Source organism: Tenrec ecaudatus, chromosome 4 (genome assembly GCF_050624435.1).
Source record: "Tenrec ecaudatus isolate mTenEca1 chromosome 4, mTenEca1.hap1, whole genome shotgun sequence".
Taxonomy (NCBI): Eukaryota; Metazoa; Chordata; class Mammalia; order Afrosoricida; family Tenrecidae; genus Tenrec; species Tenrec ecaudatus.
Window position 1 is genome coordinate 139,250,292 of NC_134533.1, and position 15,259 is coordinate 139,265,550.

At 35.5% G+C, this 15,259-nt stretch overlaps 1 protein-coding gene and 1 pseudogene across 1 annotated transcript in view; one reads left to right on the forward strand and one right to left on the reverse strand.

Annotated features, from left to right (window-relative positions):
- Positions 1 to 15,259, reverse strand: part of SLC25A36 (solute carrier family 25 member 36) — a 41,105-nt gene that overhangs the window by 3,881 nt on the left and 21,965 nt on the right. Inside the window, exons 3-6 of the mRNA XM_075546835.1 lie at positions 13,493 to 13,570; positions 11,399 to 11,499; positions 3,511 to 3,577; positions 1,684 to 1,973 (exon numbers count right to left, since the gene is read on the reverse strand). Of these exons, the coding sequence (XP_075402950.1) occupies positions 1,684 to 1,973; positions 3,511 to 3,577; positions 11,399 to 11,499; positions 13,493 to 13,570 (536 nt within the window). The remainder of the gene's footprint in view (positions 1 to 1,683; positions 1,974 to 3,510; positions 3,578 to 11,398; positions 11,500 to 13,492; positions 13,571 to 15,259) is intronic.
- On the forward strand, positions 2,209 to 2,328 carry LOC142447636 (small nucleolar RNA SNORA24; annotated as a pseudogene).

The window sequence follows — 15,259 nt, forward strand, 5'->3', positions numbered from 1 at the left end:
CCTGAACTTTGTCCTAAGGGAAATGCTGCCCTTTTGATCTCAAGTGGTTAATTATTCTGCCATAAATCAATGAAACTCAACTGTGTCAGGTGGACATGGCTGAGAAAATGGCTATTTTGAGAAAAGGGAGCTTTTAAAGAGTCTAAATGTAGCAAGGCATTTCCCCCTACCCCTCTCCTTACAGACTTAAAATTGAATCATGGGAGTGGGTGTACCCATTATTTATTCTGCTCCCAAGTCACCTAGCTGAGGCAAGTGGCATGGCTGGATTTTAATGTCTAAGTCCATGCTCAACACCAAGATTCTATTTTATGGGGCACACTAACTTGTTGTAGACTTTTTGTTACTTTAAGGAGCTCTGGTGTTCCGGTAGTGGCTGCTACCTGCTAGGTCAGCAGTTTAACCTACTAGGCGCTCTGTGGGAGAAAGTGGAGGCTTTCTTCTCCTAGAGTTCCAGTCTCAGTCACCGAGTTATAGACTTAATTGGTATGGCCCTTGCAGCCATAACTGCTTGTGTCCTTCCTATGCCTGTGGTCCCTCCTGGAGGGCGTTATCTGGTAACAAACAGTAGTGAAATGGGATTGTGTTCTCACCCTAGTGGGTGGTGTGAACTGAGCCACCAAACCTAAACTCACTGCTATCTGACTCTTAGCAACCCTTTAGGAAAGGCAGGGAGAACTGCCTCTGTGGGTTTCCGAGATTGTAGCTCTTCCCAGGAATAGACACACTCCCGTCTCCCAAAACGGAACCACACTATTTAGTTTAATGTTTATCTCAGTTACTATTATTTACAACGAAGGTAAGGAATTAGCGCCTATAGCTGAGAGGAGAATGGGAAAAAAACCTGGATGATTAACATGAGCAGGAGGTCAATGTCCACTGAACACAGCAGGCTGCATAAGTAAGATACAGGCCAGGGTGGAGAATAAATTACATTTGGGTGGAATTTTATTGCACCATCAAACGACCTTTCCCTGTGTGGGTCTGCTAAGAAGGTGGGGAGAAGATACTGATAGGATTCACCTGTGACTAATTGGGACCAGGATTCCCTGCAATGCCATCCTGCTGCATATCAACCAAGTCCGCTGAGAAGCAGCGGGGTGAGTTCATGACTGGCGAGAGTCAGGAGTGGAGTGGGTCCTCCAGCCCCACCATCTGCCTCACCCCTGCCGGACCTTCAGTGCTGAACTGCACCCACTACCGCTTGAGATAATGCCTCAGACTTTCATGAATTCTGTGGGACATTATAGTGATTCGTGGAACCCAGAAACACCAGGGAATATACTCGGCAGGGGGTGGGGGTGGGGGGGAGAGATGGTGCAGACTAGCGTTGAACTTCTGTGACTTTTTCAATATCCTTCTTCTTGGGACTAGTTTGGTATTAATTCTTTTAAGAGAAATTATTACCACAGGACCTTATGGCAGCGAGCGGGGGGCGGGGAGAAGAAGTTCTATTTTCTATACAGTTGCTATGAGTTGGGATGTGTTTGATGATAGTGAGTAATGATTTTTGAGGGGGACGGTGGGAGGGAGGGTGTGACTTATATAGATTTATTCCTGTTACCATGGACCCAGGAGTAGTTCCGCTGTTGTGATTTCAGAGCATTCTTAAGACGCTTTGGCTAGAGGAAGACAGCATTTCTGAAGCACCCGAGCACAGCCCGCAGACTCGGCCCCTCTTACCATGTGGGTATGCTATAGTCGTGGCGCACGTTTTTGAAGTGGCAGCGGCCAGCATCATTCCCACAAAGTCCGACGCTTCTTTCACAGACTCTTCATCATCTTCCATTGTTGAAGCAGTTTTATAGTCCAGCAGTTTTTGTTTAATACTTTCATAAATAACAAAATGAATAACAGTCTCTGATATGCCAGCATATGAAGCAGACATGCCCCTGTAAAACCCTCTGAGTCCATCTGCTTGGTATACTTTACGAACACAGTCAAAAGCGCCCATTCGTCTTTCCCCACGGTTCCTGAAAAGCAGAATGAGAACTCTTAATAACCGAAGTGAAATACAGCTCAGCGTACGGAAACACTAAGCTACAGGATCACTGACTGGATGAATTATCACCTAGGGAAGTGGCAGGGAAAGGTGGGGGTGGGGTGGGTATTGGGCACGGACAGCAAGCAAACGAAAATGTCCTGCCATTGATTGTGGTGGTGATAGCACAACTCTTCTCAATATGAGTCAACAAGTAAGTTGCATGTGTCCATGTATCTCTGGGACCCTTCAGCTGTGGCAGCCTCCCTTCCCAGCTAGGTTCTTGTTTACTGGCAAAGCAATCTCCATTAATTGGTACCAGATGCAGATGGGTACAAGTAACATTCTTTGCCTGTTAACCTGGAGTGTGTTCAGAGGGTGCTATTGGGCAAACTTCTAACTTTAGTTACAATGTTTCTAGGAAGCTACACGAATCTTACCGTGGGGATAATAAGAAGGACAGTAAAATTTAAAGAGATACCAAGTGACGAGTCTTCCGCATCTTGCATTGAATTTTATTTTAAATCTTAATTGCTGGTGCTTGGATGTTAGTAATGGTTGAAGAAATTCCAGAACAGCACTTTAATTGGCCTAAGTGTTATCTTTAAGTTTATACAATGAAGAATTAAAGTGGAATAAACATAATTGTATTATAAGTGAAGTATATGCCATAAAATTATTTTTAAAATAAAGTACAGGTTTTAAAATAAAATATAGAATACGCTACTCTAATAAAGAATGGCCCTCTCTAAATTATTAGGTGAAATTAAATGATAAAACGTTATCTTAATTTTCTATTATTTTGCCCCAAATTTCTCATATTAGATGGGAAATAGATTAAATAGTTAATTTTACTGGAGGCAAAACACACTACATTGAATCCTTATTTCATGTCCTCACTGGTGTTCAGGTTGTGGGGATCAGTAACAACTTCTATAGGAGAGATGGGCTCCAATTGCAGCCCAAGGTAAAAACAAAATAGACCTAACCCCTCACACTAAATCCCTTTCTAAATAAGCTGAATTTCCTTTGCACTTAATAACATATTTCACAAGAAAAGATTGTGATAACAATAATGAAGAATGCCTCATAGAGCAAAGACTATGATTAATCTGATTTTAGTACAGCTAAGGAGTCCCACAATGACTCCTGGCTGCGTAGTGATCACGCAATGCGCACCTAACCAGAAAACCTGCAGCTGCTTCACAGGACGGGGCCGGGCTTTCTGCTCGTGTAAAGGTTTAGAGTCTCTGCAAAGCAAAGGGGCAGCTCCCTCTTTCCAAAAGGGTCACTACAGCTGGATGTAAGTCAAATTCCCCTCTGGAAGGCGACGACTGCATGGTTCACTGCAGTATTCCTAGTGAAAAATCTCTGGTTACTTGCATTTATTAAGCATTGTGCACTTAAGAAACTTCCTTCAGTTAGTGCCTAAGGAAAAAACACGGTTAGGTAGCAGGCACACTGAAATCTCAGCTTAGAGACTGAAACAAATTAGCTGAAATCAAGGTTAACGGAATGACGTAACATACCTTGCATCCAGCTGTAGCCGAGTCTTGATAAGCCAAATGGGGTTGGTCGCTGTGATTGCAGTAAAACCTAAACAAACATGCTTAAAATGAATTTTGGTAAAAATGACACACTATTAAACTTAAGGTTTTAAAAATAAATTATGCAAGTCTAAGTTTAAAACTATTCATGTGATCTTACGTTTAAAAAAACCATAAACCCATAAACATTTGTGCTCTATTTCCAATCTACATAAATAAAATGTTCAAAATCTGACTTTAATGAAGACTATTTTTAGTTTTCATTAGCAATTTGCTCTAAATTTAAATCCTAAAATATACAGAATACCTTCTGGGGGACCCTCTATTCTACAAAACAAATTCAGAAATCCATTTCTATTGACAAAAGTAGAAAAATAGTATTTGTGTATTCTACTGTTTCACAGCATGCAAACGCTCCATATTTGGGATCAAACTCAGCTATTTGGGATCTGATTAATATCACCTATCACTATATTCAAATGTGAAACTATGTTAATATTAATATTTTGATTTTAAATTGGTGTTCAACAGAAAGTTTGTTGTTTGGCCCTATATAAATAAACGCAGTTACTAATTGTTAGAATACTGGCATCATAGAGATATGGTTTTTGTTGGGCTTTTTTTCAACTACTCAGGACATAGAAAATTAAAAAGTTTTAAAGTTATAAATGGGAAGTTTCCTTTCACTTCTGCAGACAGGAAGAAACTTAAGAGTTTAAAATTCTAGTACAAAATGTTGCTACTGGTCCAGAAGGGTGGTAACTAGAAACGGCTCATTCTGGGGCATACATCATGACCTATGGAAGAGCATGCTGCTAAGCTAGGGCAAATCATTACTGCGTGCCACCTTCCGAGTGTGATGGAAAACAGCGCACAATATACAATATTGGTGACAGAAACTTAAGAAGATTTCTTCATCTACATAAAAGAATTTTAATAAATGCCCTTCAGACACTAATGATCAGTTTACTTTGGGGAGAACTACTTACAACTGGCTATATTTTTTATCTGGCTATTTCTATTGCACCTTTTAAATTTTATGAGAACTTGCATGCAAAAATGTTTAAGGATCTCAACTGTTTTAATATTTTCAATCAAATATTATCTGGAGAAGCATATATATACTTTAAGTAGAATAGAATTAGCAAAGTACTTTCAAGAATAAAAATCTTATTCTTTTTTGCCCAATTAATAGTGTACCCTATTAATCACAAATCCTTCTGGCTGTCAAAATACAGGCATCTCTAGAAATATAAAAATAATTCTGACACATAGTTTACACAGCTGACTTGTCACATCTCCCTTCTGTGCTGTTGGAAGTAGCTAACTCACACTTTACTCCTTTTTGCCCACTTTCAATACTGTGTATAATCAGACGTCACCCAAGGGATGCTTCAAAGAAATTTAGCAAGCATGATAACTATACTTAATGAAAAGAACAGAATTTGGGTTAATGATTACTTTAACAATTTTATAAAGCTTATATACAAGAAAGCTTCAGAAAGTTCATGGGATAACTTCACTGTCTTTTAATACTACTTTATTATGCATCTTTCGAAGCCCCCTAACATAGTCTTTTAATACTACATAGGTAAGAATAAAACTTAGAATAGGACTATGAATTTTGGAAGTATCAGCCGGTACTCAAATAATAAAAATTTTTAAATGCTGAAGAGATTGTTAGGAGAATCCTTCAAATAAGAGGCTCCTTTCATGCATATACGCTTGGAAAAAATAAAGAAAAGAACATGAAACTATCAGATTAGTTTAAATAACGTGTTTGGAAAGGATTTTTCTTGTTTGACTGCTTAATTGAAGTAAAGTTAAGAGTGTTACTATTTTCTTATTTTAAATCTTATTTTTTTTCAGGTGAAAACATCAAGCTAAAGATACTCAATATTTTGAGGCAAATAGGCATAAGACATTAATTTTCTGGTCATTTTTTAAAGTTAAAAAAAATTGGTATGTGTTGCCTAAATGCCTATTCAGCAAGATTAAGGGCTGATTGGTGAAAAGTCACTGTGACAGCACAAACAACAAAGTATTCTGCATTCAAAATGGGTTTCATGAATCTCTTTGTAGCAATGCTTTTTTATTAAACTTTGAAAGCCTTGATTGAAAATACTTATATCAAACTTTTATAATATAGCCTGGCTAGGTACAAACTCTCATTCAATTTTATTAACTTATTTGAAAAGGTGGGCCTAAACAATTGAAGCATCAACTATTTTTAGGATTAAAGTACTGGGTGCTCAGTGGCACAATCGGTTAGCGCACGGTATTTATAAGGATTAAAGTTCTATTTCTAAGACTAAAACCTCACTTCCAAGTTTCTGCATGTAACACTTTTAAAGTCACAAAATGCTTCAATTAGATTCTGAACCAGACCCCATATATAATTTAAAGTATCACAATAAGTATTTATTAATATTAGAAATATATCTTAAAATATACCTACAAATAATGGTTTTAAATTATTCCCTGCATATATTAATAAACAGAGAGGACACACACAACAGGTATTTCTCAGTTAGCTACAATTCATTCAAGTGAGAGAAAATACTATCACCGTAACCCTATGACTGCTATTATCAGCCAGAGTATTCGGTTATAACACAGTTGTTTTGACTCAAATCCCCCAATGATGAGCTAGCTCTTCATAAAGACACTAACTCAACTGCTAGCAAACCATCAAAGAGCCTACTTCATCTTTTAGCAGTTAGAAACCTAACCCTTGGGTCATGATTATTTTCCCTAACCAAAGACACTTAGATAGACTAAATAGACACCACTAGGCTAATTAAATCGAGAAAATGTAATCTATTAAGAAATTAAGTGGAAAGAATAAATTTTACCCTTAACTTAAAATTATACCTGGCAAGGCAATTTAAGGTTGACAAACAGGAAAAATGCCAAAGCTAAACATATATTCCTAGTTGTTCTAAGACAAACACAGGATATATTGAGAATATACCCCAAACTTAAGCATTGCCTATTACTTCTTATTTATGAATTTGAATTAAGACAGTTTGACTAAATGTACTATTTCATATTAATATTGTGAAAAATAGATGAGGGATCCATTTTTAGGTAGAGAATTAATATGCTTGATAATCAAGTTAAAGCAAAGTGCCAATCTACTGGGTCATAGTGTTAGCAATGTGGTTATACTTTATTAGAAAAGTTTACACTTCTTTAAGTGAAACTTTTAAAGCTTTGTTTCATTTAAGACTGCACTTAATAATGTGAACCAATTAAACACCAGTTAGAGAATTTCTGCTTACAATAAGCCTGTTGAAAACACCTATTAAATGAACAGTATCTGTAGTATGCATTTTCAGTAAGTCTTATTTCAATTAATTTCTGGGAGATCAAAGGCAACCTAGCCCCCTAATAGCTAGATATTAAAATAAAGAAAAAGAAACCTAATTAAACTAAAGAGCTAAGATCTCAGATATTCCTATCCCACATTTATTTAGAAAGCAATAATATCAGTATTTTTGCAGGAGAGTAGAAAACCCAGTTCTGACAGATGAGAATGATAATCACTGCAGTAGACTCTTAAACGCATGTTCCGCTAAGCATTTCCCGGCTGTAGGACAGTATGGTACCGTTTACAACCGTGTGCATTTTAGACGCTGCTAGCAAATTCTTTTGAGGTGAAGCTTGTTATGGCCAAGCTGCTGACCTCATGATTTGATTATAGATGACTGAAAAGTATCCCATTTTATTTCTAGAATGGTTACTAAAAAGAGATCAGAATTTATTTTTTATGAAATACTCAGATAATGCACACACAAATTGAGGAAATAAAAGTTCATTTCCCACCTATTAATTCCACAGCTGTTATAAAAACCCAGGGTGTGTTTCTTATGCTAGAGGCTGCAAGAGATGCTCAGTTCAGTACTCACGAGGTTTAAGTTAGTCCATATTTCTACAGGAAGTGACCTGCGGATGGGGAGCATGAGATGACACGATCTCACTCTTTTCTCGGGAGAAATGTACAGTAAATGCCTAAAATAGACACAGGCTTTTCTGTATCATAACAACAAGCAGTGACCTCATCAGAAACACGTGTACAAACTGAATCCCATTGGAAGGGTTTGAGAAATAGTTATTGTGAGATCTAATTCTTTTGAAAATTTTCAGTTTAAAAAAGAAAATAAATAAATAAAGATATCAGAACAGGCCACACTCTTTTATTAAAAAAACTGCAATGAGTGCTGAAAACCCTGCCATCTGCAGCAGTGTCCAAGACAAAATACTTACCAAACGGAAGCCCGAACTAAGGGAAAAATGCTAACCTTGTCAGTGGGGAACTTCAGAAAATGTCTGCTATGGGGGCTTATGGCACCCTGTTTTCCTCGATTATTTGCTCTTATCAAAGAGCTGAAGACAAGCTTTTCTATCTTTTAACCATCAGCCTACTACATATATCTGTTTTTTAAGAAAAACAGAATATTCAAGTAACTTTATTTGTAACTATTTTTAATTTTATTAAGTAAATAAAGTATGCTTCTACAAAAGTACCTGTCACCTTGCACTATGGCAGTAATATTGCACATCCATACTTATGGAATATTTTGGATTATTTTGTATTTAATGTCTTGTGTTCTACAAAACAAAAAACAGGAAGAATTTTTACATACAAACAAACAAGACACCTGGCCAATCACTCATCTAGCTGAATGAACTGCCACAGAACCAATAAAATATTATCTACAAAATATCTTATATACGCAAGACAAGATTTCTATTTAATTAGCAAAAACTTAAGTCTCTGATTATAAACTTCATGTAAAATAGAACTTCTATCTTTTAAAAACTGTAGTGTATGTTGTAAAAGCAAATAAAACCTACTAGGTGTAGAAAATGTTAAAAATTACATCATGGAATTTTAAAAACAGAATAACTTAATATATAAAATTAAATAACTACATTATTAAATTTTTTAATTGACCAATAGAATGTAATCCAATAAAATCAGTCTCCTTTAAAACTATAATGTATATAAAAGACACATGCTAGATAAAAACTTGTGAGAATGAGGAACTACTACAAAGAAAGAATACACCTACTATTAGTTGTTGATGACACATCAATGTGTAAGGGTGTATGAAAGGATATGCAAGTTCACTCAAACAGTAACACATAGGCACAAAACGGATGCCCTCAATTGCTAAGATCTACTTAGAAAAAGGAAGAATAAAGGTAAGCAAAATATAAAAGAGCCCAACATTACTTAATTTCATTACCTATCTGCACAATTTGAAAACATTTTAATGCATAAATAGCTTGATTTTAAAGGTTTACAGATTCATGTATTCAGTTGAAATAGTATAATAAATGCAAATAAGACCCACTTTAAATAAATTGCCAGTAATTTTTAAAAGTGCCATAGTTATTTAAATTAAACCCTTGGATTATGTAAGGGGAGGATTTCAAAACGTGTGTGGAAAAATTCCATTCTAATTCCATTTCCCATGAATTTTCTGAAGCCCCTTTGTATGTTACATAACACAAAACTGATTTGGTGTCTTAATGTATATGTATTACTACAGCAAAATCTTATAGGCAATATTGCCATTGATAATCTATTTTAGTGCATCTTTGATGCTAAAGTGACAAGGTTAGCATTTTTTTAAATAGCCAGTTAAAAACTGATTTTTCACCTAAGCACTGTGCACCCTTAAATCATTCATATTAGAAGACCTCTAAAAATGATCCTAAAGCATAACTAGAGCAAACTGGGGTAGATTATTTCAAAAACGAAGAGGGCAAATGGCTACCTTAACGAGTCTGCATGGGACCATTCGGTTTCAACCATGTGGTTATGTAAAACTGCAAAGCTAAATGTTAATGCTCAAGGACAGTGCAAGGAAGCTCTCAGAAAAATGTAACTGCAAACAAATGGAAGAGGTGTTTTCAAATTACACATTAAATGTACAATGAAATCATTTCTGAACAAGTATTACTGATTTACCAAGTTCAAGGAATCAGAGTTGGAAAATAGTAATGTATAGATAAAAATAGACAAACCATGACTTAGCATTTTATATACATTTGAGAAGAGAGAGCAAACTTTGACAATTTTACTGAAACGATTTGCAATGTGATAAAAAACAGCAATAAATTCTGATATTTAATGAAAAAACTTTCTATTGGGAATTAAGATTTTTCTGAACCTTTTGATTTATAACTATCCTCAGCTCAAAAATAACTGGCTCCTTCCCTGATTTTAATTTTCAAAATATAAAGTAACATTTATTTATTATCTTTTGGCAGTTAAAAAACCCACAAACACTAGTAATTCAGAAATGTATTCTTAAAAAAATCTAATACATAGTTTTCTATGGTCACCAACTTTTACCTCACATCCTCTCAAACTTATAGGGGGTACAATTGTATTTATTCATATTCGCCATCTGCAAAAAGTATGTTAACAATACTTTTATTTTTAACTAGATAATATCTATAGTACCAAATTAAAGAACTAATAATCAAAATCCACATTATGTAGACCAATCTATTCAATTGAAAAATATGGCAATGGGGTTCATATAAATTACGCCACTGGTCCCCAAACTCATTGATATATTAGTCCTTCACTAACTTGACCTTTAAGTCTGACCCTTCCAGTTCTAAGGCCTCAACAAATCAGTAGTAATTGCTAAATATTAAAAGACTCGAAAACAATTTATAAAATATATACTAGAATTATATGGTAAGGGCAATCAGCCTTTCAGAAATTAGTATTTCCAACTTACACTTAGTTCGTTAAGTATGTGGTTCAAATTGATCCAATTTATTTCTAAACAGAAAATGGTTAATAGTTTAAGGCACTCATTATTAAGCACACAATTGACACTCTTTTATTGACCAAAAAAGTAACAATTGATCAGAGCAGCTAGTTTGTTTTGTAAACTCCTAACATAATTGAAGAATGTGAAGCACTGGTAAAATGCAATACACTTCAGAAAACTAGAGAGCAATCGCTTTTGAGAACCAACGTTCCTGGCTTTGTCTAACTTGCACGGCAGCGAATGATTCCAGAGCGAGATTGGCCAAACTAATTCCCAGTTTGTCTTTAAGGATGTAGACTCACAGGGACTCAGCACTTTACAAACATGGGAGCATCAAAGGACTTATAAAAAATGTCCATAATCTTTTCATCCCATTTCCCCACAAAAGTCCTTTAGGTGTACTCATTATGAAGACTGGCAGAAAGGCTGCTGGAATCACTCGTATCAGCGAGCATGCACACAGATATCAATGTGCCCCTCAATATCAAGTACTTTCTAATGTCACTTGTGTGGGTGACAAGAGTTGTCACAAATTCAGACTGCAAACATTAAAAAAATACATAGCTATATAGCACTTAGGTTTCTGAGCTACCAATAATACACCACTCACGAGACTGTCAGCACTTGAGCACAGGACAAAATGAATACTTTACCAAGAACTGCCGGCACATTTCAGACAGAAGCCAAAACATGCAGCAAAAAGGAAAAAGGCACTAACAGAAATTGAGGAGAAAAGAGTAAATTGCAGCTTTATTACTGATTTATAGTATAATTAAAGTTAGATTGTTCTTTAAATATTAAGAGATCACTACATATTCAGTGGATTACACAGAAAAAAAGCAATGTGCATCTTATCAATTAAATGCTTATTTAAGAATAGGTCAATTGACGAAATATTTTTATATACTTGATCAAGTGTATTTTTATACAAATAACTGTAAACATTTTTACAGATACTACTTAATGGAAAACGCATTACACACCTTAACTTTTCAATGTAAAATTTACAATTTAACACTGTCTCAACATTCCAGAAAGGTTCCTTTTTTAGTACTGTACATTCCTACCTGCCATTGCAGCTGAAATCATGTGTACCTGGGTAGAATCAGGATCAAATACACCATTCAATTTTTCCTTGCAGTTTGAATAAGCAGCAAAGTATATTGCTCTAAAATAAAGGTTTAAATTTTATCAGTAAGCATGTTCATAAACATGTATGTGGCACTTTATAATAAAAATTAAAACAGTAAGGAAGCCTGAAAACATAAACTAAATGCTAGGTGCACTTTTTCAATGGAGACCCTGGTGCACATTTTGTAGTAAATCACAACTAGAGCCCCTCCACCAAGCACTTATGATAACAGCTACTTAACAAAGGACACGCTGAAGCTAGAAATGTTTGCCTACGATTCTGATGACTGCAACAGATGAATGAGCTCATTGTGTAAGGCTAAGTTAAATACACATAATTAAATTAAGTAACTGTGGTATGAACACTCGCAAATTTACACACTCTCTGGGTGGTGGGGATCGTGCTGATACAAGTAAAAATCATTTTTAAGTGGGTGTGAGAGAGAGGATAGGATGGAGGTAACGTGTTTAAAGTCAAATAGCAAGTTTTACTCTTTAAAGTGTTGCTTCTAGTTTTTACAATAAGGATGTACTTTTGGATAATTTGGACAAAGAGCCCATTAACAATCAAACAAAACTTGAAATACAATTTAAAAAAACGAAGGATGGAGTACGTGGCTTGCACACAGGACACTGATGTGAATATTCACTATAAAAGTGACATTTGGACAGTGTTCTATCATGGAAGAAGTAAAAAATCTAGGATAAAATTCTATTAAAGAAAAATAACCAACCAATATATTAAGGTCTTTTTGGTTTCGGGGGGATGGAATCATTCTGTTTACCTGCCCCCTAAAATCTTCAACATGCAGGGCTCTCCCCTTGTGCCCACTAGCTCCTCTAGATGGTTCTTTGCCTCCTGGGTTCTGTACAAGTGTCCCACCATGTTCAGAGGGCATCTCTGCACAGCATCTGCTTTTCATTTTTGTTAGTCACAGTCGGTATCTGTGTGCATATTTTATTACACTTCCATGCTTTTCAAGTTCTGATGCGTTCTGATTTCGTGTTCTTTTCTTAAACCTGACTTTTACTACTTTTTCTCTGCTGTGCCGAGAACTGGGGAAAGAACCTGGATTTTAGATGCTAGACCAAACAAAATGGCTATCAAAAACAGAACAACAAAAAAATGTACATACTTGTATATCCTAATTATTAAATCTTTGAGGATCAACAGATACTTTTACTTAAAATATTATTTGTGGACAGATTTTTTAACATATAAGCACTGGCTTGAAATGAACAAAATCTACTCAAACATCAGACTAATCTATGAGCCTATACTTATGCAAATTTTACCAATTACAATCAGAGGATGATAAAAGCATTTGTTCAGTAAACCTGAGTACAAAGAGCCTAGTTCTAAGAGAATTTCCATTCTTATAACATAAATATGTAATACCTCCTATTCTGTGCAATATAATGATAAATGTTATGTTCAGTATTTTAAACATTGGATGCAAAGTTTAAAAACAAAAACAAAAAAACCCCCAGTTCCATCCATGGAATTTTAGGTAAATGACTGCTCATAATGCTAATTTACACAATGCAGCATTTCTTAATACTTTAGCTATAATTGGCCAAGTTTTTTTTCTACCCCAAACAAGACTATATATCAATTATTTAATATTTAATGCCAATGTTATACATACATACTCTTCGTACTCCCATTACCACTGCTCGTATCTAATGGTACCAATTTTCAGTCTTTGAAATACCAAGCACCATTTCCTGCTACCAAGTCTTAACAAATTTATAGCCATAATAAAGTAAGTACTGAATATACTTGAGTATAAGCTGACCCAAATATCCGCCAAGGCACCTAATTTTACCACAAAAACCGCATTAAAAATGTGCTGGAAAACTCTGCTTATACTCAAGTATATATGGACCTGAAATCCTTAAAAAGAGAATTAAATAATTTAACTTTCCATAAACATTTAAATACACATTTACAAACAACTGCATTTAGAACTGTCATTGTACCCTAAAACATAGGAGGAAAAATGACCACTTATTGTTTTTGTTTTTACCTGGAAGGAGCCACCCCCACTAAATTGGGGCCCAATCCTCTAAATAAGGAACGAGGCCCTTCTTTCTCCAAGATCATCCTGTAAGAAAAAGAAGTCATTGAGAAATAAATGTCCTTCAAAGTCTGGCACTTTATTTTGTATTACAAACTTAGGGTCTAAATACAATGAAATCTCTATTATTAATATGTAACACTTATTTGGGTCATTTTCTCTTACTTATAAACATCGTTTTCTTGATACAACATAAACTATTGACAACTGATAATAATAAAACCTCAGTTCAGATTCTTTCCTAAAAGTTTGAAGATGTGATACAGTATCTCCATTTTCATTAACATCATTCCTATCTTCAATCCCCTCAATTTTACTACCTGCCCCAGCAGGTCAATTTTCAATGAGCAACATGCTTCCCTTCCAGTACTCGAGGCCCTTTCCTCACTAGTGAACAACACTCTCCACTACTGTAATTCTATTTCATCCAGTCGTTCTACGGGCACTGCATGGAAACACATCTATTAACCCAACAGCCTTTAAATTAAGTACTAAGCAGGTCAATCTATTAAATCTCTGCCTCCACTCGGCATTTATTTTATTGAGTACTTACTATGTTGCCCAGAGCTTTCTATGATTAGTAAGAGTAAGGAGATAGAAATTTGCTGACCAATTGTGAGAAGAGGGTAACAGCTTATTCTGGAGAAGCCAGAGGAACTGAAGGGAAGAGAGATGTGTCTCAGTCTGGGGTTGGGAATCTCAGGACTAGAGACTGATGAAAGGTTATCCAACTATGCCAGAGGTTCTCTAACATCTAATACCTACGACTATCGAGGATTTGAAATATAGCTTTTAAAAAGGTTTCTAAATCAGTATCTGCTGCAGACACCAAAAGTTATGAGAAATGGATACTTGAGTTTGAATCACGCTAAAGTGCCATATGTACACTGCAAGAAGCTAAGCCTCATTTGTTTGAATAACAATTAAATATAGTTTTCCATTAAAAACTAAAAAAAAACAAACGATTTCTTGAAGGTAGCTGATACTTAAGGTTATTTAAAAGCTTGAAGGCAGGACTGGGAGGGTATGAAGCCACATTTTGTTTAGTGACAAGCTGTAAGATCCTAAAGCAAAATCCTTATGTGGAAATAGAGTTAAGAAAGACAGATATGAGGCACATTTTGAAGACTCAATGATTAAGTCTTTCCATATCGTGAAACCATTTGAGAAATTAAGGAAGCTAAGTGTTCTTTTTAAAAAATGTTATTTTGCATATAATTTCATTAATTAAAGCTCATCCACAAACCTTTTAGGATCCCTGGTTAGGAAGTTGGTTAACACTTTATGACCATTAGAGTAAGAATAGCTATAATCAAAATGACAGATAAAATAATAGCAAGTGCTTGCAAAGATGTATGGAAATTGGGACTCTAATTTATTCCAACGTATGTAAAATGATACACTCACTTTTGAAAACTTTGGTAATCCTTCAAAATGTTCAACATAAAGTTGCACAAGACTGACCTGACAATTGCCTCTTAGGTAGAAAGCCTTTGTCCATCCAACAGCACAAGGATCACATATTGAGCTGTGATCCAGAAGGTCAGAGTTCAAAGTCAACAGGTACTCCTTGAGAGAAAGATGCGGTCTTTCTACCCCCATAAACAGTCTCAGAAACTCACAGGGGCAGGTCTAGCCTGTCCTATATGGTTGTTATGAGGCGGTATCAACTGGATGGCAGCGGGTTTATCCAAAACATTAGCAGTGTTCATTTAC